The 26,854-nt window shown below is 37.2% G+C and overlaps 1 protein-coding gene and 1 long non-coding RNA gene across 2 annotated transcripts in view; one reads left to right on the top strand and one right to left on the bottom strand.

The window, feature by feature from the left end:
• Sptlc3 (serine palmitoyltransferase long chain base subunit 3) overlaps nucleotides 1–14,791 on the bottom strand; it is a 186,076-nt gene extending 171,285 nt beyond the window's left edge. Inside the window, exon 1 of the mRNA XM_004634340.3 lies at nucleotides 14,387–14,791. Within this exon, the coding sequence (XP_004634397.2) occupies nucleotides 14,387–14,503 (117 nt within the window). The 5' untranslated portion in view covers nucleotides 14,504–14,791. The remainder of the gene's footprint in view (nucleotides 1–14,386) is intronic.
• LOC111817517 overlaps nucleotides 13,922–26,854 on the top strand; it is a 13,708-nt gene continuing 775 nt past the window's right edge. Inside the window, exons 1-2 of the long non-coding RNA XR_002821691.1 lie at nucleotides 13,922–14,138; nucleotides 26,146–26,377. This is a non-coding gene — a long non-coding RNA (uncharacterized LOC111817517). The remainder of the gene's footprint in view (nucleotides 14,139–26,145; nucleotides 26,378–26,854) is intronic.

The following is a 26,854-nucleotide window of genomic DNA, read 5'->3' as shown; positions in this document are numbered from 1 at the left end:
TCATCTGGTGATGATTCAAGATACTAGAGCAGCATGCCAAAGGGTGTTGGGACTGGTTATGTGATGTTAGAAGGAAGAATATCCTGCTTCGACTATTTGCCAGGAATGTGAGTGACTATCTGATTATTTCAAAGCATATCTCTTCACATGTGAAATTTCAAATCCTGTTTGTAGACGAACAATACTTCAACAGAGCAAACCATGAGACCATTGCCTTCATTGTATCATAGCAATCATTATATCTAATTATTATTCATTATTCAGCTTTGACATCCCATGTCTAGAAGAAAAGGCAGTTGTCCACATGTGCCTCTTCTTTTGGGAACTAGAAAAGGAAATGCTTTTATTTTCTATTAATGCAATTTTGTAATATCAGTTTTGAAGCCGAGACTAGCAGCTGCAGGTTTTGAGTTAAATGTCTGAGTCTTACCATCACTTGGCGGGACTCTCCCTCATATATAGGAAGACATGGAATGGAATAAAATTGTAAGGATTTCTAAACTAAGATTTCTTCTCTCCAGCTGGATTATACAAAGACAAAAATAAAAATAGATGTTGATCCTTTTGGAGTTACAGGTACACAACAGGGAAGTTTCTCTATTTGGTAGCTTTCTGGCAAGGATTGCATTTACCTGAATAGATGCTTATTTATGTATAAAGTCAGTTTTCTTAGTAGAAGTTAAATCAATCCATGTTAAGGAAGCAGTTTTACAACATCTAAAGTCCAGGCAATTTTATGAAACCATATTTAATATAAGCAATAAAAATATAACGTAAGTAAACACTCATTTAATGAGATTCAGATTTCAGCATTTCCAGGCATAAATTTTACCTCAAATTAAAATCTATTTACAAATATTAGGTTTAGTTCATGAGTATGCTGAAAAGTTTAGGGGTGAAGTAGATAGATTTTATAACTTTGAAATGTACAAGACATGTGGATTGATTGATGGATAGAGGGAGTGATAGATGGATAAGCAAGATAGAAATGTAGAACAACATTAATTATAGAATGTAAATGGATGTATGAGTATTTCCTGCAGAATTCTTTTCATTTTTTGTGAGGTTGAAATCTTTCACCATAACATCTTGGAGGAAAATGAATTTTTATCTAGCTAAAAAACCACACCCTCTGGGACCAGCCTGCACAATTAACTAGAATGTAAGGACAAATTACTTTGGCATAATTCAGTTTTCTTAGCTAGAAAATGATGACTGCAATGCTTTAACCTGGTAACATTAGTTGAGACTCAAATAAGTTAGTATTTGTAAAGTTCTTAGTGTATAGTCCAGTTTAAAAGCTCATTATATAAAAATAAAAATATTATCTTATTTGTAGAGTCAATGGTGGGAAAACACATTATACTAACTTTCCTTAGATATTGAACTCTGATACTGTAGAGCTTTATTAATACCTGATGACAGATCTGTATAACCTGAAGATTATCCATTTTTCTCTCTAATCTAGACATACTTCATCTTCTGCTAAGAAGTAGTAAGAATCATTGGAATGAATGGTGTTCAATTTCTGTCTTAATTTTCTCCCAAAACTTCCATTTGTTTAAAGCCTGCTGCCTGATCCCGTGCTTGGATTATATTATAACTAATATCTGAATATCAGTGTAGAAATATCATCTACCTTGTCACACAAAATAGTGATTCAGTATTTTTTAACAAAGAGAGTAGTGCTTTGTAGCTATGTTCTCTAACAAAGGTTAGAAACGTTGGGACCTAATAAGAGACTTCATACTTTTGAAACTTATAAAGATACCTGTGCATTGGATCAGCTGGGCTTTTATATTCTTTTAAAGAACTAGTGTAGCAAATAGAAATAACAAACAAAATAACATGCAATAAGAGACTTCAGACAACAGATTAGTAAAAATAGGTAGTTTTCATTCATTTTTACCGATATTATTTATTGAACACCTACACTTCCAATACATAAGCTCTGGTCTAGGTGTTGGAGCCCCATCAATAAACAAATGAAAAATCCCTGTCCACATGGAGCTCACAATCTAGAGGTGGAGGCAGGTCGCAGATTGAAAGTTAATGTGTGTCTTTATATAGATATGTAAGTCTGACTCTATGTGATTGTGTACAGAGGGTGCTAAATGCTAAGAAAAAATATTATGTAGCAAAAATCCATTGCTTTTTATATTTTGTTACTTAAAATTTTAGAAAAGATTGTGAGCCTGAGCCTCGCAGAGGTGATAACTATATCAAGACTTGAAGGAAGGAAGAGCAACCACCATAGTATCAAAATCATGGAGAGAAGAGAAAGTGCAAATGCGGGACAATTTGAGAAGCCAGAACAAGGAACTTTGGGGGAAATAGCAAGAGATAAGCCTCAGACAGCCAGGCCCAGGGACCTTATGGTTATTTTGTGAGAACTTTAGCTTTTACTCTGAGTGAAGCTGGCAACATAGGAAGGCATTGGCAGAAGAATGATATCACTGGATCTGATTTCAGGAGGATCACTGGCTTCTGTACTGAAGATAGATTTATAAGTAGTAACAGGGTAGGGGTTGGGGATTGGAAACACATTCCATTATGTTCATGATACTCTTCCCATTGGGATGTGGGATAGTTCCTTATTCCTGAACAAGGTAGGTTCATTTTTTCCTGCTTCAATCCTGTCCACACTCTCTCCTTGTTCCATCATTCAGCTATTTTTTTTTTTTTTTCGGAGCCGGGGATTGAACTCAGGCCCTTGCGCTTGCCAGGGAAGTGCTTATTCTACTGAGCCATCTCCCCAGCCCCATCCTTCAGCTATCACAACTTATGTGACAGACCTGGGAATGGAGAGACTGACTGGGAGGTGAATCTCCCAGCCAACTCTCCCACATCTGCTAATTGAGGTATTCCACCTCAGGTCCAAGACATCATGGGACAGGGAAGCACCATCTCCATATGCAGTTTTTGAATTTTTGACCAGCAGAATTCATGAACACAATTGAATGGTTATCATTTTATGGAACTGTATGTTGGGATGGTTTATTATTCAGAAATAGATAACTACTTAGAGGAAAGAGAGAGGTTCCAGTAATACTCCCATTGAGAGTTGATGTCATTGAAAGCAGAAGAGCTTCTGAAGGACAGTAAGAAATGTTAGATTCTGGATATGCTATGAAAAAGGGAGGATCATGCTTTCTTCACAGTTGGAAGGTAGAATGAAAGAAAATTTGTGAATGATGACGAAGTTTATGGTTTTAGCCACAAGAATAGTTTCTGTTTAATAAGATTGGAGAGACTGTAAGGACAGCAAGTTGGGGATGGTGGGAAGAGTGCCAAGGAAGTCAGTTGTGTACATAATGCTAAATTTGAGATGACTTTTGATTATTCAAGTGGAAAGATCAAGTGGGCAGTCAGGAATGCCTTCCATGTGTGTTGATAGTTGAACTGATTATTGAGTGGTGAGACAAGTTCAGCTCCTCATGACAGACAGGAAGTTAGAAAAAAGAAAAGGTACGAAGACTGGGCCTTGAGTTCTTCATTGTTTATAGGTCAAGAAATGAGGAGGAAATAAAATAGAAACTGCTAAGAAAAATCTATTTTAATAGATAATAACTATAATTTATTAAGTATATACTGTATATTTGATAGTTATTGGGAACTTTATGTAAGCTATTTCATTTAATCTTCACTGTAGCTGTGTGATGGTTAGATCAGAGACAAGAAGCTATACCCGGTATGGCACAAGTAGGAAGTGGCAGATCTGGGACTCTAACTTAGTTCTGTCTCATGCCTAAGCCAGTGATAGCTCATGCTTCCTTAAGCTATTCATAGTTCCCTTGGAAATCACAAGCGAAACTGGAGTGTGAAAAGCTGGCACTTAAATATCTTTCAGTAAAGTTCAGTTTTACTCAAATTTTAAGAGAGGGTATGAAAAATGTTTTTTACTAAAAGAAGTATTTTACTATGGAGTAGAGTACAAAACACTAATAGAGTTTTAAAATTAATATAGCACACACCCTAAAGTTCATTGCTTAAATCATTTCTGATAATATGTGGCATTCTGTTTGGTGGAGCAATTTGTGACTTTATTGTCTTCTCATGTTTTTCTGGTTGGGCCATGGGGCTCAGATTTATTTTAATTTGTGCAGTCATTTCAGAGCAGAGGGTCATAACCTGAGGATCTGAAGAAGTCAGAGAATATAAATTTTCTGTATGGAAATTTTTGTGACTATAGTCATATTCTTTTTTTCTGTAGAAAATGTTTCTCAGCATCTGGAAAGGATCCTTGACCTCTAAAACCCCTACAACACTAAGGTAGAGAAAGGGCTGTCATACATAACTCCTAGGTAGAAAGATGCCTAAAGTTTAGACATAGCCTTGTTGAAGGGCAACTTCTGAGGGCCCCATTAGACCAGACTTTAGCAAAAAATGGTGATTGGGCTTGAGGCACTGTATCATCTACTGAAACTTTTTCATGTCATTTCTTACAAGGTCTGAGAAATGGGATTTGGCTGATACTGTTTGCATCACCAGTCCTATAACATTTTCATGAGCACTCTTGGGATTTAGTATTTGGCAACAGGATATGTCAAGGAAATTTAGTTTATGAAATTGATCATAAGCATCTCTGTAACTTGCATATCTGAAGAGCAAGTATTAATATAACAACTCAGGAAAGTGAAAATTTAATATATATATTTTTTAAAAGCATGAGGGTTGGCCAGATAGCTCAGGAGACTAAAGTGCCTGCTTAGGCAGAGTGCACCGGCTGGGGTTCGATCCCCAGTGGCTGTATTGACCTCAACCCCAGGGCGTACTGAGACAGTGATGGAGACTGGTCGTGGTTGCTTGTGCCTGTAATCCCAGCACTTGGAAAGCTGAAAACAGGAGAATCACTATGAGTCTGATTTAGGTAGTGAGACCCTGTACACCTTGTACACCCTGTCCTAAATTCATAAAAAATAAAAGCATAAAATCTAGAGTAAGCATTTTCCTAAATACATATGGGAAAATGCTACTTTAATAAAAAAGTTATGTATATTTCAAAATAAATGTAGTTGATTTTTATAAGTAATTAGGTTAACATCAATCTACCTCTAGTAGTGTTTTCAAAAGAAAAATAAATTTTAAGAAATTTGCAAACATAAAATTAATTTATAAATGCTAGGTATTAAATACACTTAAAAGTATAATCTTTTAATTAATGCAACACGTAACCAAACACATTCCCTTGAGCAAGATCTTTCTTCATGACAAGGCAATAAATTATACAGGCTTTGCTAGGTTGAGTAACTATACTTTGACTTTGACAGTATTGAAAACTACTCAAGTGATTATGTTTTGTTACACTGGTTATATTTTTTTAAGAGTAAGAAAAATTTATTGAGACAAAGCAAGTTCCTATCTGAGAAGTTCTGGAAAGTAGGTTGCCCACCAGCCCCACTTCTCAGGCTGTTTATTGAGAAAAACCATGAGGTGAGGTGGGCTTAAGGTAGAACAGAATGGTCATAAATCAATAAGATTACAGTTATAGTCTCTTAGGTCATATTGATCCAATATTAATTCATAGGATGGGTATTAGGTGGGATAAAACTATGGTCAACCAATAAGTATAACAGAAGTATAGTCATTTAGGCAATATTGATTAAATGGGATCAAATGGGGAAACAAGTCACATAGCAAGTACGCACACGTAGAGAGAACTTTCCTGGAAGGGGTGTTTTAAGGAGATTTGGTCCTCCACTTCGAGGTGACAGATGCTCACTTAGAACAACAATCGCTGGTGTTCATCACTAGAGAAAATGTATGGGTTAGTTCTTCTTCTTCTTGAAAACTTATCCTTAGTGAATATACCTCTAGCTACAGCTTCTTACATTGACCTTTCAAGGGCTCAGCCCTCTCGGGCTGTCTATAATATTTCTACCTAACTTAGCTACCTGTAATATTCTGCCCTCTGAAGGAGTACCCCTAACTGCTGTGAGAGGGCAAGAGGCGAGAATTGATCTGATTACTTCCAGCTGAAGAGGGTCACAGCTTGCACTCGTCATATTTTGTTTGTATTTATCTTATATTTGTCCCCAGGTTAAAAAATTCAGGATATGATCCTTGTGCTAAACAAATTTAGTATAAACCAAACAAATTCACAAAATTTAAATGAACAAAACACAATCTTTAACAAAAGATTATAACCTTGAAAAAGGATTTTTTCGTTAGAAATTGAAAAACAGATGACCAAAAACAAACCCTTTCCTCAAAATGTAAATGTAAGCACTGAACATGGCTATGAAAAAGAAATTGTAAAATTTCTAGGTATTTTAAAAAAATACAGTAATTGTGTGTTCAGTTTCTTTTGATGCTTACTGTACTATTATCAAAGTTAAAACAGCAATCATTTGTTTTCTCAGGAAAAAAAATGAATTCTGTAATCTGTGCTAAGATTAGCTGGGACTTGCAGTAGCAGCTGAACAAATGCAAGGGCTGGGGATCCACTTGGAAAAAATTTGACCAGCCCAGACACCACATTGATGCTGCCTCTCTGCTGGGAGCCCAGTGAGGATATTTATTTTCCCTCTCCTTATGCTTCACCCTGGACTACTGTGACTGTTTCCAAGTACACAGAACTCCAAGAGTATCTAACTGTTCTAAGAAAACCAGGTTCAGGTTTCAAGGCTTCTTGTAACTAAATTTTGTAAATCTCAGATTGTCCCACTGTCACATTTTATTGGCCAAGTAAATCATTAGGTCAAGCTGAGACTCCATGAAAGCAGTTATTCTACCTCTCAATGGGAAATGTCCCAAACATGTCTAAGAAGCATATCACCTATATCAGAAGATACTGTACTAAGTGATCTGCTTATCAGGGAATGCAGAAAACTTCTGAGATAGAAGCAGCCAGGTAATCCAAGTGGGAGAGAATTTATCTCTTGAGCTCAATCTGGGGATAAATTTGAATTCACATGACCTAGAATTATAATGATCTCTATTTCCTTTAACTCAGAGTTGTTTCATCACAGGAGGTGGCCAGTACACTGATACAGTGTGTCTATGAATGGATTTTGTTGCATATTGGAAGCACTGTTATGTTCTAGTCTGGTATCATTTGTGAAGATAAATTTAAAATTTCTAATTTGGATGAAAGAAAAGCAAGTAAAGCAACTCATAACACCTGCAATTTACAATGAAATTGCCTTTCATTTCTGAGTCCAGTTGGCCCTTCTTCTGCAGAAGTACAGTGGTATCTTGGTATTCATTGTTAGCCCATTTTGAGAGGATCAAGCAATACCAAAATCCATGAGTGCCTTACAAATTGTCTCAGTTGCACAAGGTAGTGAGTCAAAGGGTAACTGAAATCAACAAGTTCTAGCTTGCACATTGAGTACTAAAATGCTGAGACAAAATTTTATACTGGCACAAATTTTCACGTAGAAAAGCCTCTTGTACAAAATTGACAAGTTTCAAAACAGTCTGATGCAAAGTTATGATTGTGGTATGCATTTCACTCCTAAGAATGCTTTGTTTGGAGACTTAGTGTGATTAAGAAAAAGAAATTTGGTTCTAGAATGGAGCCAACTTAATTTCTAAATCTGGTTTTGATAATCGTAAATTGGTGACCTGTGTTGTCACAAAAGCTTTCTGTTTCCTCACTGCTAAAACAAATCAAACAATAACATCTCATAAGAATGTGGTAAGATGAAGGCTCTTTGAATAAAAGTATCCATAGTTTCTACTATCTTGTCAATTAATTTTAGCAATTACATATAATATTTATCTATTTGTATGTTAAAATACTAATTCTTTTGGTGCATTATGGTTTACATGGTCATGCTATTGTATTCTTTTAAAAATGTTTTCTATTTATTCTTGTTTGTTAATATTTCCATGTAAACTTTAAAGTCATTTGCCTGTGTTATTTAGTTACATAAAATTTATTAGTTATAATAAAGAGAATTGACATTTTCATTAGAATATTCCTATGTATAAATGTATGTTTATTTCTACATTTTCTAGTTTTCTTGTGTTCCTCAGCAACATTTTAATATTAATTTTACTGTATTTCTTAAATCCATTTTTAGGTCTTCATATTTCTGGTTTAAATTTAAAGATGTTTTTTATTTATTTTAATGAGAATAAAGATAAAATAGCAATGAAATACTTTCAAAACAGGTTAGTAGGACAGTTACAATAATTAATATATTGCATATTGTTGTCTGCTTAGTAATTATTCAGAGGACAAGATGCAGACATGATATCTTGTCTAAATAATATGAGTACAAACCTTTCTTTTCATTGAACTAAGAGAAAGTAGCTGTATAGCTATCCTAATTATCTTGTATATGCATTTTCTTTTCACAGCAAAATGGTCCTAAAGATGCTTTTATTTCTACATTTGCTTATTGTTTTTTATTCATCACACTTTATGATTTCAGTTGCCATATGGAGATTTATATTCTTGTATTGTTAAGTTTACTAGGCTTTTCAATGTTTTTTAAGGGCAAAAGAGTCAAGTAATGGCAGTGATATTACATGTAGATGTATTTCTTTTCCACACTCAGTGTTTAAACTTTGTTTACATTGCTTAATAATTCAGTATTTCATGATTGTCATAAAACAATCATAATGATTATGATATTCCACATGCATATGCCAAAACTAATCCATAAACCATAAAATAAGTCATCCAAAATGTCAGTTACATAATTTGATATAACCATAATTCCTGCTTATTCTCTTCTCAAACCTCATCTCTTAAACGAGTATATGGTTATAGCAGACATACTTGGTAGTATATACAAACCTTCCTGAATTCTGAAGATTTCTTACCAAGAACACTTGTAGATAATCTGAAGGCTCTTTCTGGCCACTGGAGTGTTTCAATCCATGTTTTGGAAGGATAATTAAGTCATGTGGTTAATGTCTGTAGGAGTATTTCTTAACAGATAATGAAAAGGAGTTGGTAGGTATAAATTTCAGTTTTCTTGTGCATCACTTTGTAAAAGTTTTAGGAATGCTCTATATCAGCTGTCATATGTTTTCAACAAATCTCCACCCCTTTTGTCATGGTGATAACTTGCTGTTCCTTTTCCTTTTCCTTTCACCACTTTTCCATTGTGCTTCTTGGGTTTATCTCCTCAACAATTTCTCAAACTCTAATTCTTTTCTTGGAATCTTTCTTTTGGGGTGCGGGGCATAAACTAAGATGAAGACATTTTACGATATACTCCCACTCACTTTAAGGCCCTGTTACCTGGTTTTCTCCTGTATCTTAAGCTGAATACCATTAGCCCATCTTCCACTGTCACATAACAACTAGATGTTTGACATCTTTCTAAGAGATTTTCCCTCTGTAGAATGCCTTTTCATGCCAGTTTGCTTGGCAATTCTACTTTCAGGAATTGGGTCACATTTTATTCTGCAGTGACCTCTCTGTTTTCTCAGCTTAATACAGTTGCTCCCTTCTCTGTTTTCTCAAACACTGTCTTAAATTTAAGTTATATACATTATTTCCTAAGATGGTCACAGCAATCCTTCCAAACCCTCATAATCTTTTGTACTTTGACTATGAGTTCTTTAGTGAGAACCAGAACCTATATCCCCTCTCTTTATATTTAGGCTGAACTGTGATTGGCTTTGACAGCAGAACATAGACAAAGTGCTCCTATGGCACAAGACACTGCAGTTTCTATTGTCAGTCTTTGGAAGACAGATCTGTAAAGAATGTGGCTATGATTTGAATTTGGTCCCCAGGGGGTCCTATGTTGTAAACTAGGTTTCCAGGATGATCGAGTTTGGAGAAAATGTGGAACTTATAAAAGATGGGGCCTAGTAGAAGGATCTTAGGTCAATTGATGGTATTTTCTCAGAGGGTATTATGGGACATTGGTATCACTTTGGTTTCCTGTCAGGTAATGTGACTTTTTCCACATGTATTCTACCACTGGCGTATCATCTGCCATAAAGTGCTCATCAGAACTAAATTTATATTGATGTTATGTCTTTGAACTTCCAAAACTGTGAACTAAATAAACTTCTTCTCTTTATAAAGTGAATCGGTTCTGATATTTCATTATAGTCACAAAAAAACTGACTAATACACTCAGACAAATTGATCGGCAACAAATATCACATGGAATGGAGAAGAATCATTTCTGCCAAGACCTGTCTGAGTTCTTGGCTCATAGAAATCCTGAACAATTCAATAGTTATTGTTCTTAGCCTTTGAATTTTGTGACAATTTTTACACTGAAATAGTTTACTGCAGATCTGTTATAGTATTTGCCATTAAGTGATGTGAATACTTGTTTGTCTGTTTTCGTACTTTAGACTCTGAGTTCCTTAAAAATGGAAGGAGAATATTTTCATCACCAGAGTTATAGCATCTGACCCACAAAAATGGTTTACAATTAGAACCAATGGAAAAATGGAGACTCCTGGGGCTACTCTCATCCTCTTCAACACAGTGTTCCTCTACCCATCCCCTGCTTGAAATGTAATCATTTCCTATGTGTTGAGGATAGACCTGATCCTTGTCTACATCTCAAGCTAAGGTCTCTTGCCATTATCTTTCTCTTTCTTATTAAAGACTTTTTCTGTTAAAAACTGGAGCCTCCACAGGGAGCTCATTAAGAAGATTTCACACTGAAGATTGTTTCAGGGAAATGGAAATCGTGGAACAAAAGATATTCTAGAATGATTTTTGAATGGGTGCTAAGTCAAGATGAAAATCAGTTTCTGAATTCTCCTCAAAATTAGTAAGAGTATTAACCTCTGCTGCCTCACTGAGCCGCATAGACAGTGATTTTCACAAGGGTTTATCAGGAAGATACCAGAGTCTCTGGAAGAAATTTGTACCATAACAGAAGCACAAGTGTACCAGACACTACAGATTTGAGGATGTGACAAAAAGAAGACATTAGAAGGCTTAGCTGAAATGCTCCTAGAACTACAAAGGATTTCCACAGTAATCTGAGTCCTTTCCCTTCACCAGAACCTACTGCTCAATCCAGCCACAGCTATTTATCTGTCATTTTCTCTCTCCTCTGTAAGCCTCACTGATTTCAAGTCTCAATGGTCCTATCAGCTGTGTACTTCAGTCTGTGTAATTTCCTTTCTCCTTCCTGTAGTGATTTATGATTGTTCCAATGCCTTGGCACCAGCAATGCTTGAATTTATCTCTGTAGTTTCTTTTCCTTCTTCTCCTCATTAAGCTTCCAGAAATAAATCCCTCATTTGCTTTGTCATTTCCAATGCTTTAGGATTCAGTCTGGCTCTTTTGGAGTCTATAAATCTGTCACTCACTACCTAAGTAGTGGTTCCCCTAGAAAGTGTGGGAAGGGAACTGGAATGAGAGTGACATGAAGTTAGGTCCAAATCCTGGCTATGTTCCCTGTGATTCCACATATGTTCCTTAATGACTTCGTTTCCTGAGCTCTGTAAGTGACATCATGCCATGACCTCACAGGTACAGGAGACTTCCACCTAACATAGTGGAACACTCTCAGATACTATTTTTCTCCTCTTTTATGACTTCTATATCTATTATACTCATTTGTCCTGAAATCATGTCTGCTTTATGACAGCTTTTATCCTTGTATATCGTTTACTTTTTAATGTGCTTATTTGAATTTTATTATAGGTCTCCTTTCAATAATTGAATTATAAATGTCTTATTCATTTTCATAGGCACCAAGGATAACATTTCCATAAGAACTGGTGAATGAATTAATGAGGAAATGATAGGAAGAGCAACTAGCTAGTAGGAACTACCAGCCTCTACCAAGTAAATCCAAAAGCATTGAGTTAGAACACCTGTGACCTCAGGATTTTTGTTTTCTAGGAAAGAATTGAGTAGGGAAAACAGTTGATAGTGTTTTTCTGTCTAACTCAGGACCATTTTGATAGAGGGAAATGAACATTTCATCCTATTACAAATGATCACTGAAGACAGAGTTAAGAACATTGAAGATATACAGTTTTTCTCCCAAGGTTCAGGCCTTCCTATTTAAAGTTTGCTGGCAGGTCAAAAATAATTCATGTGAATTAAAAAGCAGTTATGTATTTAATAATTATAAAATAATTAAATGGGCTTGAGGAAATAGGTAAGAAATTACAGGAAATAATATGCTTATAGATTAAGAATTTTTCTGTCTCCCATGTGCATCTGATCATGAAGAGCAAAAACCCTCCATGATGATAGTGTTTTATTAGAAGCAAAAGACAGCATTATATAGGAGAAGTAAATAAGAAAAAGAGTTAATTAGTCATGAAAACCAAAACCAGCTCTACTGTATCCTCATGGTACATGAAGTTTACAGAGGAAAAAAAAAGCAAATTATTTACCTTCAGAAAACTTCAAAAAGAACTCAAGAAAATTTCCAGGATGGAAAGTCCTGGGCAGACTCACAGGCTATTTAAAACCCGGCTCCTTTGAGTCACAGGGAGGAAGATTCCCAAGCAACTGACTAACAGCAATTTTTATATTGTTCATTATGTTGGAAAACCCTTCAGCAGCAGAATATTATGGTGTCCCTCAAAATATAAAAGAGGTAACTGGTATTTCTGTGGGGTTGTGACTAAGCAGGGTAAAAAAGAGGTGAGAGGATCCTGGGAGAAGCAGGTAGGATTTTAAGTGATATGCCCTAGAACATGAGATCTGAAGGAAAATATTTAGAAGAACTCAGATGTCTGCAGGCTTTTATGGTTTGCTATGGGTAATACACAAATTTTGTGCACAAGACCTAGCTTGTTAAACGTCCCACGAGGCAAAACCGGGGACTGAGGATTCCTTCACATCATAGAGGGAGAAAATAGGCCCTTATGTGTTCTGTGACACTGTAATCTCCGCAGGATTTATTCTTTTTGGAAAATATTTTCCTAAGACATAATTGAGGCTTCAAGTAGAAGGCAATTTCAGTTTAGTAACACCTAAGTATGTCTTAGCCCACACACTCTGGACTGCCTTTCAGAAAGAGCTGTGAAGAAGACAGTGGTGGTTCTTAGGCTCTGCTGCTCCTGGGGAAGGGAGCCCTGATATCCCAGGATAGTAGATTCTTGTGGAGGCACTTAGTGACAAGCCATTATGATCTTGGGCTCTGTTCTTACTTGGGAGTGGCTATAACCTTGTATCTAAGAATCTAATCATAGACACAAGAATGTGGTTACAAACCAAGATAATGGGAAGGGAAAACAAGCTTTAAATGTGTATCTGCTTTAATGAAAACTCCCAGGGTCAGAATGATCCAGAAGATAAATAAATGAGTGGCCAGAGAGACATAAGCATTTTGGGGCAAGGAACAGCTGGGCCGTGATCCCAGAGGAAGCTTGCTTAACAAGGAATAGGTAGGGGCTTACATTTTAGGGACCACATCTGTGTATAGATGCCAAGGCTCCAGAGTGCCTTCTGCCTTTCTGACAGGTCACACTACTTCAGCTCCTGCTGCATGAGGCAGTCCCGAGAGAACTTTATTCTTGGGGCACTGCTGACTCCCTGAGACTCCTCAGTACTGGAAGATCTCAGGAGTGCCTTGCAGAGTTGCTCACTTCCCCAAAGTGAGGCTGCCTGGGGGGCTGCTCAGGTTTTTCCCTAGGCAGGTGACTTTCTGCCTCTTGCCCAGAGCAGCTCACAGGGCAGTGTGGAAAGTAGAGAACTGGCTTTCTGCAAGACCCTACCACACCCAGGCTTCTTCCCAAAATTTCTTGATTTCTTCCTCCTACTTAGCACATCTTCTAAAAAATTCACTTACAGAGTAATAACAGAAAAAGAAAGTGTAAAATGGAGCAGGAGGAGCCCTGCAGGTCTGTGTTAAACATGCTGCTTGAATTTCTGTGCACAGTGTTACAGTGAGTCACATTTTCTACAGCGTTTAAGCAAGCAATGGCTGTGATGTCAGAATTTTAAAAGCCCAGCCTCCAATCAAGGTTTGAGCAATGACAGTGTTCCATTGAACACTGAAAAGAACTTGCTTTTCAACTGAGGAGAGGAGGTATTTCATGTGCAGCATGGAAAAACACACCACACACATCACATAATCTCAGAAAAAGCAACTTTCACCTCCTCTTTGTCTTTTCAAAGTATAACAAATGCATCCAGGTCTCTTGACAGACGGAAACTTAGTTGATGTGTTTGTGTTTGAGCCTTCACAATCCTGCCCCTAAGGACTTGAAAGAAAACGAAAGTCTAGGAGGTAAGTCTGTGTTTTGCAGAATCTAAGGCTGCATGTCTTCCCTTACACAGAAAAGAATTTTTCTCCTTTCTCCACACTTAAACTTTTTTGATAGCTAAGCACATGAACATATTAGCTGAAGGGAGGATTCCAAAAGCATAAAACACTTCATCAAAAGAACTTTAAGTAGGAACTGCCTCAGACAACTTCACCAAGAAACAATGACACATTCAAGGCATTCAGAACAAGTGGGGGAGAGAGCGTCTTACCTGTATTTCTTTCACTACTCCGTTATTCATGTGCTTTTCATCGTGAGAAGTGTTGCTCTGCTTCTTGCAGTTGTGGAGAATCCCATTGCCCACGGTGTCACCTCCAGGGTTAGCCATTTGTAGGAAGTGATAGAGCCCGACAGTGTCCCTTCCACAAAGTGTCCCTGAGTTTTGATTTTCAGGTCGGTAAAGTGACGGGATCAGTCACCTCGGCGCTGAGTTCTTAAAGGAATCCGACCAGTCAGGCTTTTCCAAAAGAAGAGCTACAGAGCAAACAAATGGTTACCTTTATACTCCTCACCCCTTCTCAGACTGTGGATTCCATGGCAACAAACCTGCTTCCAAAACTAGAAAGGAAGTTGGTTATGCCAGGTCATCTTTGTGGCTGAGGAAGCGTGGGGTCAGTAAAACACAGGGACAGACTGTAAGGAGGAGGGCTGGGAGGCGGAGAATCTTTTAAAGATACACACACACACACACACACACACACACACACACACACACACGCACACTCTACTCCCAGAATCTTTTAAATACTATGCAGCTGATTTCAAATTGGCTTCTCTCCCTTATGCCCTCCCTCCTTCTCCTTCCTTTGCATAATTATAGTTTTTGGTTGTTAATCAAGTCTAAAAGTCATGATTTCATTTTGTTGTAAAATGACATTCAGAAGTGATTGCCAAGGTCTAGTGGGGCAAAGAAGTGAAAAGTTACTGTTTAGTAGTACAGAATTTCAGTTGGGGTAGAAGAAAAAGTTATGATGAGGGACTGTTACACAGCAATATACTTAATGCCACTGAACTGCATCCTGAAAGAAGTTAAAATGGTAAATTTTATGTGTTGTTTAGCATAATAAATAGCAACAAGATTCAAAGCCCACATTTAAACATATCGACTTACCTAATATTTACAATCAATGATATAAAAAGGAATTCTAACCCATCAAGAATTACAGTAAGAGAGAAAAATAGGAAACAAAATATTTAGTTTCCCCTCATGAATGCATTATCTTTATTACCTAACATTGGAAGGCCTCTTTATGTCTCAGTTTTTCCCTCCTTAAAATGAGACGCAGTCGTTTTGGTAGACGAATATCTAATGGAAATAATACTGTGGCTTGGGTCTGTTAATGTAGGTATTGTGAGGAAGATAAGCAAATACAGTGTCCCAGTCCTAGAACACTTCTGGTTTACTTATTAACTCTTGCTCCCTCCATGCACAAATCACCAGAGCTCTGTTTCTTTCTGTTATCATCTACGACAGCGTGATCTGTTGGAGAATATTAACCATTTATAGCCGGATGAGCCCTTTCCAAGCTCACCTTTGTGATTTGCCTGGGTTGGAGCTTAAAAAAAGACACCCCCAAATAATAGGGAGCTTCAACATAAAGTTCCTTTTTAACCTTCTCCTGTCTCTCCTTCTGTCTCTCTCTCTACACCCCCAAGGAAGGTCATACATACTAAAAACCCCTTTTCTTAAGTAAGATGTAATGCCAGTACATGTACTGTAATAGTCCCCAGAATTTTTGTTTTAGAGATAATCATGATGAACTTCTCAGAGTTACCTTGGCTGAAGTAGGTTAGAAGACTTCCATTTTAGAAAGGGTCCTGCCCCTTACCTGGAAGAAAGTCCTGCTGCTAGAAGAAGAATCTAAATGTACAGGTCTCACTGGGTTTCTCTGCGCAATACAAAAGTTTAGTATAAAAATGCATACTTTGCTCTGGGTCTGTGAGTCTTCATTTAGAAGAGTCGTGTATTCTATGATCAAATAAATTTATTGCGTTTTTCTTTTGTTAATGTGTCTTTTCATATCAAATAGGTATTGGCTGGTCACAACCCTTTATGTTAAACAGAGGGTCTTGGCTCCCTTTTCTGCACTTAGAGCAAATTAACATCTTTTTTTTGACATCTGACAATTAGGAAAGAAGCCCATTTATTGGATCATTAGACACAAACAAGCAGGCAAACAATCAAACAATAAAAGATAGTGCTGATTGCCAGAGCCTCATTTCCTGGCTCTAAGCTCTTTTGTTGGATGTATTTCCCCCACAGAATGATGTAGCTTCCAGAAGAGATTATAAGAAGGCTTCCCCAACCATGATTTTTATGTGAGGGTCTCCATTGTTTTCCATCCCAAAGAGTGGTAGAGGAGTGAGATAAGGTTTTGCGTCATATGAGAAGACAGACTCAAGGGCACAGAACATTTTTGCATCATTTCCAACCTGTGTCATTAGAACAGGACAAACTTTTCACTAGTCTCTCTGTCCCACACTTGTCACATGGGTGCCAGATTATTTCTTTTTTATCTTAGGCAATATTGAGAGGGTGAACTGATTACTGTTGGTTTCACTCCCTTGTGTTGCTTAGAAAGATAAGTTGAAGACATTGTATTATTTTAACTGAGCTCTATTATTCTGTAGAAGATATAAATGTTATTTTTTTGGCACTGGGATTAAATCATCAAATTACATCCTTTCTAAAGTTATTTTTGTTTCTTCTCTTTCTCTTTCACTTTTTCTTCCTCCTTTCTTTTCATCCTTCACACTTCTTTTTTTCCCTGCAGTTCCTTCTGTTCCTCATTTTACTTATTTTTTTTTACTTACTTATTTGTTTTTACAAGGGCACAAGAGCACCTGTAAAGAGAACACCCCAAAACAGTAGAAGTATATTTTAATATTTATCCTTAATCCTAGGTGCCAAGCCAGGTAATCACATAGATACTGTGAGGCAATACCAACCACATGCTCCCGCTCTTGAACATTTATATTTTGTTTGCTATATTGAAATGTGTGCTTCGTGTGCACAAGATCATTGTAGTGTACCAACAATTTGATATTAAGTACTACTGGTATGCTTAGTCAGGGTTAGTTTTTTATAAATGTATTTAGGACAGGGTCTACAAGTGTACAGGGTCTCACTATGTAGATCAGACTCATAGTGATTCTCCTGTTTTCAGTCTCCCAAGTGCTGGGATTATAGGTTTACACTACCACGTCCAGTCACAATCATTGTGCCAGTGTGCCCCAGAGGTGGAGCTGGCCCTGCACACTGGGAATCAAATCCTGGACACTGCACTCTACCTAAGCAGGCACTTTAGTCTGCTGAGCTAACTGGCTGGTCCTAGGGATAGCTTTTTTAATATTCGTATTATCTTTTTCTTTTCCTTTCTATTTTTTTTTTTTTTTGTACTGGGAATTGAATTCAGGACCTTGAACTTGCCAGGTACCACTGGTGCTGCTGAACCATATCTCCAGCCTCTTTATTCATACTATCTTTAGTAAAAGTAATTGTGGAGTTCTATTCAAGTGTGGTAGCTTTAAGGATTGATACAATACAAAAACACAAAGTAAATATTGAGCAAGATTTGATGTTATTTAATAACTGAGTGAAACTTTGAAAAGATGAAAAGAAGCAACCAGAAAGCGCCAAACAAGAATGGTAGGAAGGTTCTGAATTGAAGGAGGGAATTGTAGAAAAGCATGAGCACGATATTCATGTGACTAATCTGCCTTTGGAGTACAAGTGGCAAAGTCAATGATCTCAACTGTTTTGAAGAATAAAGATGTCAACAAAGGAGCTGGTACAGCACAAGGAGTAACGATGTGAACCAAATAAAGGACACAAGTGCTGCAAGAGGTGGAAAACTTTTGTTAGTGTGGTTGAATGAGAAATAGCTGGCAGGTGATAGCATTGCTGAAGCTATGATATGTGAAAAACCCAGGAAATTGTACAGTGACTTACTGTGAGAAACGCAGCTGTACAATTACAACAAATCATAAATGGAAAGGCAGTGGAAGGTGGTTTGATAAATTCCACAAGAGAAGTGGCATCCAGAAGTATGATAAGTCGTAGTGAGTCCTCTAATTCTGACAAGGCTGCTACACAAACCTACAAAAAAAATTCTTGGAATTCATGGAGACAGAAAAGTACATTGCTCAATGTGTTCAACTACAGTGCAACAGGGCAATTCTGGAAGAAGATGCAAAACAAAACCTATATCATGCAGGAGGAAAGGGTACTTACAGGGCACATGCCCATGAAGGATAGATTGATCCTTTTGCTACATGCAAATGCAAGTGCTGATCTAAAGATTGAGCCACCACTGGTGGACCATTCCTAGAAAAAAATACTTGAAATTATTCCTCCTGCCTATTGAATTTTTATCATCTGACCAATATCTTGCAAAATTCCTTTTACTATGGAAGATCATGCATTTATTGTGAAATGCATTAACCCTGAGGAAGAGTTCAACAAATTTTGTCAAGCCTTTCATTTGTTTAAAGACTAAGGTGCAAGGTGTTTAACTGTGACCTTTCCTTCGAGTGAAATGTGGGTGGAGCCCACTTGAGTACTTTGTACTATGTACATAAGAATTCTTGAATTCTTTATGATGGCACAACTTCTTTGACACTTTTTTCCTGCTTTGAATTTGTGACCATGATGCTTTGTAACATTTTCTTGAATATCTTGTTTGAGTCAACACACTAGGTGAGTAGAATTAAGGGCAGGATGGATTATGTAATCTGTGAATCTAGCGCAAGATGAAGATGAGCTCTCAGCATCAAATACGAACATTACAAACACACAAGAACTTTTTAAATTTTATTTTCAACTCATTTGCTTTCTACTTCTTGCCATGTTAGTGAAATGATGGTTATGGAGAAATCACAGGAAAGTGAAAAACTTATAGAAATGAGACACAAGTAAGACATATATCAGTGACACCTTAGCTTGTTTGAATGCAATGTCAGTACACATTTGATTGTAATGTTTTTGAAGCTTCTAAGAATGCATTATAACAGCATTATTGATACATAATTCATGTGCTGTATAATCAATCCGCTTAAAATATACAATTTAATGGTTTTCAGGAAATGTATAGTTTCTAGGGGCTCTGACGTCCTCACACTTTTTTGGGTTGCAGAAATGACCAGTGTTGTGAGCATAGAGTAAGAGAAACAGTTTGAGTTATTTTTTCACCCTGATAGTCCCAGAGATGTACAGGTAGGGGTGCAGTCGTTTGAATAACTCTGTTTAACATTTTTAGGCACTGCCAAACTACTTTCCACAGTGTCTGCAGTGTTTTCTATTCCAGCAGCATTGCATGAGGTTTCTTTGAACACTTGCCATGTCTTCACTAACAATTGTTGTTATTTTAAGAAAGAATTTCTGAGGACAAATCAGTCACCTACTTTGTTTAAATGTTTTTTTTTTTTTTTTCCGGCAGAAGCGGGGATTGAACTCAGACCCTTGTGCTTGCCAAGGAAGCACTTATTCCACTGAGCCATATCTCCCTGGCCCCTGTTTAAATGTTTAGGGGTTGGAATTTATACTTGTTCTGAAGCCATTTTTAAATAAATAGTTTTCTAAAAGGTAAATACATAATTTTCTAAGAAGCAAAATCAAAGTACTCACAAATGACCTTGCAATCAACCAGAGTACGAGAATGGTTGCTGGCTGATTGGCTCCTGGTTTTATTAGGAGCCTAAACAAAAATAGTCTAAGAAAATAAGCCTCCTAATGTGTGCTTGTCAGTTCTGGGCCCGAGGCTGGAACAGTCGTTGTGCGAAGCTTGAACAGGAGTTCAAGACAAGCTGTATTCTGCTTATGGCTGTAAGATAGATGGAAGATACTGGGCAGTTCAAGGAAAAATGTATCCCCCAACTATTTTGCTTGAGGGAATATTCCGTGTCATTAATAGCCCCAAGACTCAAACCACGTGTGCATTCAACATGTAAAGTGGTCATAACAGTGTTCATGTTGGAAAACTAAACAGCCACAAAGAAATATCCAGAAGGAAACAACTGGACACATCCCAACAACTGTCTGTCCACAGTGCAGTGACTGGAGAATGGTGTTACATCCATAGAATGAAACATTCGGCAAGAATGGCTGAGAATGAATGATTTTAGAGCTCAAGACAGACTTGGAGGAATGCTTGAGAATGGCAAGTGAGAAGAAGCTGAAGTCTAATGGGACAAGACAAAATTATTTTGTAAAAATACTACAAAATATACATGTTTGTGCAGTCATTGCACAAACAGGATTCTTTGGCTATAAATGGGGGGGGAAGTTACTAAATATGCTTTCTTAATGGTGTTATACAGTTGCTGTTATTGTATAATTTTGACAAGAATTTAATATGAGTGTGTAGCTTTTTAATGGTCCATGAATTTTCCCAAAGTATTTATACACATGGATTTAAACACAAAATTCTCTGACAAAGTGTTAAGCAGAAAACTATTACTAATAAGCCTATTTCATCTAATATCAAGTGGCATATAAAATTTTTACTAACAATTCTACTTATGTAGTTTCTTTTTTATTTTTATTGAGAAACATAGCAATGAGACAGTTTCAAAACCAATTAATAGGACAGTTTCAATAATCAACACATTGCATATTGTTGTCTTCGCAGTGGTCATTCGTAGTACAAGATGCAGACATGATATCCAGTCCAAACACTATTAGTACAACTCTTTCTTCTCATTGAATTAAGAGAAAATAGCTGTATATCTATCCTAACTAATTTGTATATACAGATACAAAATGGTCCTTCATTTGTATCCCCTTTTGAGTTTAGTTTTGTCAGAGATGGATATCCCATTGCTATTTAAATATTATGTAGTTTCTTGAAGGGTCTAAATACTTGCAAAATAAATCAGTGAAGAGTATTTACATTTTAGATTGCATTTTTGGTGTATGTGAGGAGTACTTTTAAATATTTAAAAAAAATCGCATAGCATCCTTGATCTTTTCACTAAAACATGTTCCCATTGTAGTTCAATAGTCATTTTGTGGGATAAAGCAAAAAAGAATTAGAACCCTTTCTTTGTGACATTTACAAATTTCTAAACTTCAGTTTTAGTGAGTAAAATGCTATCACTCCATCTGTTTACATCCAAAGAGGTGGGGCAGAAGCTAGAAGCAGCATGCAGAAAGGTTGGTAACATACCACAATTGTGACCCTGTTTTACCAGTCCAACTTGCTCTACTGGAGGGGTGAGACTCCCATGGACTTTGGGCTCTGCAACCACTGCTTCCTGATGACAGCTGAGATAAGTGTGCTTGGTTATCCAACAATAGCACTGGAGATGTACAGAGGGTGGAGGAATCCCTTCTGGGATACATTGACATTAGGTTCTTGTATGAAAAACCTGATGTATAAGTGAAGAGCCAAATTAAATATAGATAATCTGAGGTAGGGAGCTCTTTTTTCAAATGGGAAGGGAATTAAGAGTAGGAGGGAATGAGAGGATGGAAGAGAGGGAAACAAGTTGAAAAATATTGAGAAAAATGGGATAGATATTTTGCAAATGGGAAGGAGACCAAGAAAGGGAGGGCAAAAAGAATTAAGGTGTGTTATGTCCATGTACCAACTTCCCATGTTGAATTGAATCACTGTGTGCTGTACACATGTTCTAATAGAAGTGAACAAACACAAAAAGCAGTCGGTATCTGAGCCCAAGGATCTATCTTGGGTTTTGATCCTAAGATTCAGGTTCCCTTGTCCTAGTATCTGAAAAAGGACCTTAAGAGTTAGCCAAGGGGGCTGATGGAGTATCTTTATTTTTTTAGGATTTGTGTGTGTGTGTGTGTGTGTGTGTGTGTGTGTGTGTGTGTATTTGCAGAGTTTCACTACACAGCCCAGACCTGTAGTGATCCTCCTGATTTCTGCCTCCCAAGTGATGGGATTACAGGAGTGTCGCCAAGCCTGGACTCCATTGCTAGCTCTGCATGCCTGCCCGGGGGTGGGGCCAGAGTGGCATGTAGAGCCAGGGATCGAACCCTGGTCTCTACACTCACTTAACCAAGCACTTAGTCCACTGAACTATACTGCTGGCCTTTGGAGTATCTTTAAAACATTGGAAAAAATCACTGCCTATGGACACAAACTCAACTATTTTATTTTTTCTTGTGATAGCATAGAATGTGGAAACTAGCCTATATTTAATTTTTAAATGTACAAATCTTAACTTTTTAAAGATTCTTATTGTCATTAGTGCAGTACATAATGATTGCATTCATCCGGGGGAGTTAGTATGTGTACATAGAATGTCTTCATTCTTTTTCCATCCTTCTTCCCTCCCTTCCACTGTGCAATTTCTAGGTTTCTTTCCCATTTGCAGAAGATTTTTTTTAAACTTACAATTCGTTTTCAGTGTTTATTGTTCAGATGAAAAAGTGCTGACAAGTTATTTTCACTTCTTTATCCTCTAAACCAGCGGGCAAGTATTTATGGTATGTGTTATACTTTATTATGAAGTTCCCGGATGTCAGATAAACAGAAGCTGTTGCCCAGGGTTTCGGAGAACATTTGACCTAACGCCTCTCCTCCCAACCACATGAAGTACCCCATGCAGACGCTGTGGAGAAGTCTTTGTTCCCACGGAGTTACTACAAATTAATTTGGAATCAGCATTATGATATTTTGGACCAAGAGCAAGCCACATTTCCAAGAAAGACGTAAATTTTATCTGATAATTTGTCTGCAAAGTGCAAAGGTAGTTGTAAAGTGCAAAGGTAGAGAAACATGTTATCTTTTCAATTTCCACTTTGTATAACAATATAAAAATTCTGCAAGGAAGGCAGATATGTTTGTTCTCATTTGCTGAGTCAGAAAACTGAGCCTGGGAGGTTGAGGTGCTTTGCCCAGGATCTCGCCCTGTGATTGGAGGACCCTCATACTTTTATTTGGCAGTATGAGAAAAAATATCCCCTGCCTATTAGTATACAGTTGAGAGTACATCTACAGCGTTAATCAGTTGTTAATTTTACTTCGTTAAGATTCAGAACATCCCTAGTTGGTAATCCCTAACCAGTCGACACTTCTCTCTCTACCTGAGACTCAGATCCTCGCTAGGTTGCTAACTCCACAGGTGTCCTGAATTGGAGGAAGAAGACCGTGTTAATCCACAACTAACAGCTGTGTTTTTTGTTCCACATTTTCAGTTTGTGCCAGACTGCCTGAATAAACACACTCCATCTAAATACACATTTACATCACCTAAATGATTGTATGGATGTAGTAAGTGTGGTATTCACAGAAGGTGATTTTTAAGCATAACAAGTTTAGCGAGAAGATTCAGAAACAGCTGCAGGAAGATCAGAGGGTGGAAACCAGATTTTGCAATTTACTAAATGTTGAATGTGACAAATACATTATATTAAAGGGGAAAAAATAAAGTCACATTTTCAAACCCAATCTGTATGTTTTTTAGAGGTCCGATCAGAATATAAAGCCAATAAATACACCGCATGACAAGAGTGGTGAAACCTTATTTTTCTGGCTCCACTTCCAGTGATTTTCAAGAAAGGCAACTTTGCTCAAGTTCTTCCTGAGTGGTTTTGGAATGCATCTATAGGTTTCTCAGCAGTACATGTAAATAGTCTTGTCTTGGGAAAGGAGACATTGGAGGACTTGGATTCCTCAGCTTTCATCCAGTGCCCAATTTACTCAGGGCTAATCCTGAGGCACCATCAAGATTGCCCCAGTGCTACAGTCAGTCAGCATCTCTTGAGACAGCTCAAAGGTGCAACATTTGTGCTGAACGTGCCAATTCTGTGTCTGCTGGCCTCAGTGCTGTTGGCTAATCATTCCCTCTAAGTCACACTAAGAATGTAGTAACAGTAGTTTTCTTGTATGTGTCTCCATCCACCCTTTAGTGTCAAGGCTGCATTTCAGTGTCATCTACCTTACTGTCCTTACCTACGCCTCAGTTCCATTTTGCTTGAACCAAAGCCATGGTTTGAACTACTCTAAGTTTCTATTAAGTCTATTTGTGTGGTTGTTCTTACCAAACCCTGTAAACCTGACCAGATGCATCTCAGGAAAATGAAGTCCCTTGGAAGAACCAGGGAGATACTTGAAGGTACATATTGGTAGTCACCATGTTCTGTGATGCTGCCCCAAGGTGTTTCTGGGACAAATGTAGGGGATTTTTGTCACATTATTCAGTGTTCATGTTTGCAGGTTTGCTGTCTTAGCAAGACATAGTATAGAAAAGAGCTTTCTATGATTTTTTTTTCTTTCTTTAACATCTTGGATTTGCCAAGGACAACTGATGTCATTTGTAATATGGTGTCTGTTTGGTAGGCATGCCATTGTGTTTGACTTGCATGGGAAAGGAGAGAAAGATGTTAGTCTGGAAGAAACTGGTTTTTCTCAGGGAAGAAATGACTCACTGTCTCAAGGCTGGAGTTTCGTGAATCCACTGTATATCTAGTGGACATCTTGCCACCCTACACTCTGCCTTTTATGGACAGTGTTGCTTTAAATGCTGAACTATCCCATCAAGTCAAATCCTTCCACCTTAGGTGGAACTGATCTTTACATTTGAAATATTTCTTTGAAATATTTGAATTCTAATATTTAAAATCATCCTCCAGACTTCTTTGCTTTGTTACTAACTTTGTATTCACAGGGCATCTTGCCATCAACACCTTGATATTAGCTATGCACAATTACATTTAAATCCTAATCCTTCTCACCAACATTATGCCAAATATCATTATTCAAGATCCACCTTGGGTGTTTCTGAGCTCTCACTTGACTTCTCTGAGCTAATTTTTCCTTTTTTCACTCACTGGAGTCATACAACATGTATGTGCTGAATGAATGAATGGGCCTTTGTATATTAATCTTTGAACTAGAAAGACTGAAGTAGCTTATTATATGATCTCATTTAGCCCAAACATTTAAAAATTGTTTAAGTATATATCATCATAATTGGCCAGGGCACAATGATGTACAGTGCAAGAACAACTTAGATAGGACAATCCTCTATAACTGGATTTCTGCTTTAAGTAGAGACTTGATTGAGCATACATTTAATGTCACAGCATAAAGATAAGTATATCATACATGGGATTTATTCAGGATAAAATGTACTACTTTTTGAAATATGTTCTGAAATATATTTTCTGAAAATTCCTTTAGAAAATAAATGAAAAAGTAAAGATTGTTTAAAAAATACATTAAATTACCAAAGCTTAATTAAATTCCTCTATCATACATTAAGACAACCTGGAGCATTTTATCCTAGCACCCTCACAATGGGAAGATGGCATTGATGTTGTGACCTGTTAAAGTTTCCAGTGAGAAAAATTATAGAAATGTGCTAGGGAGGCGTCTCTGATTTGAGATGCTTATGTTTAATGTGGGACAAACCACATAATCTTGGAGGCAGACAAATCCAGTTTTGAATTCTGGATCTGATGTGCTACTTATCAACTCTGAAGTCTTTGTCATACTGAGATTCAATTTCCATATCTGTACAATCTATTATAAGTTTATTATTTTGTCTATATTTCCAGACTTTTGGATACTATGGATTTATTTATTATGCTTTATTATCAATTGATAATTAAATTCATAGTTTAGTGCCTATTACTTAAAAAGGCAACAGATATGCTGCCTTAAAATAAACTTGTCATTTTGTTTCTGGCTTTTTTTTATTTGTTTTTGAGACAGTGTCTTCTATGTAGTTAAGGCTGGTCCTGAAATCATTATGAAGCCCAAGCTGGCCTTGTCCTTGAAGAAATCCTTTTGCCTCAGCCTCTTGAATGCTGGGATTACAGGCCTGTACTACCTTACCAGGCAGTTTCTGTTTTCTAAGACATTCTTTAGGTGAAAGAGATGTCTATTTATGAAAGTAAAATACATGTTATAGGAAATAAAATATTGTCCTGAAAAATGACATAAGCCCTTGGAAATGACCTCTCTCATGAACTCAGTCTTTCAGTTTTCTTTGCATTAGAAAGCAAGTCATTGAGGATGGAGGGCAGAGGACCAATGAGAAACAGGAGCAGTAATGACCAATGTGGTTGGAAGATGCCCATCATGATGCTGAACTTCAAAACTATCACCATCTTGGCCATGTTGAAAAGCTCTAGATGGAGCAAAAAGAGACAGAGCTCTTGTCCTACTGAACTCTCATCAGAACTCCTAGATGTATGCTGATTTTCCACGTCAATAAGGAACCTCTCCAGGTGCAATTGGCTATAATCAGTTGTATAATTTGGAAGCAAGAATGTATTCCAAAGTGTTTAATTAATGCCACTTCTACTATTAGGTCCTCATTTGCTTGTTAATACTTGGCTCTCTTTTACTGGGATTGATCTGTTTTGAGGACTCAGTGATACAGAAAAGAAATTTCCATCTTCTGCACCTCATTCTTGTATACAAGTGGCTGTTCTAAGTAGCTTCACCTTCCCCATGAGCATGCAGGAGGGATTTTCAACTTTGATGGAGTTTAACACTGCCCTTCTGTGGTTGGAGAAACTTACAGCTAGGACACTTGTGTGACTCTCAGGTGCAGCTGACTAATGGCAGAGCTGGGATTAGAACTCATTTTTTTCTGACACTAAAACTAGTGCTATTTTTCTATGACCATGCCTATCCTCTGAATTCCAAAAAGAGGCATGGTTGAAATATCCATGTATATTCCTAAAAGGATATATATATAT

The sequence above is a fragment of the Octodon degus genome, unplaced genomic scaffold (genome assembly GCF_000260255.1).
Source record: "Octodon degus isolate 3935 unplaced genomic scaffold, OctDeg1.0 scaffold00060, whole genome shotgun sequence".
Lineage (NCBI taxonomy): Eukaryota > Metazoa > Chordata > Mammalia > Rodentia > Octodontidae > Octodon > Octodon degus.
Note: the sequence above shows the minus strand (reverse complement) of the source record. Positions and strands in the feature narration are given on the sequence as shown.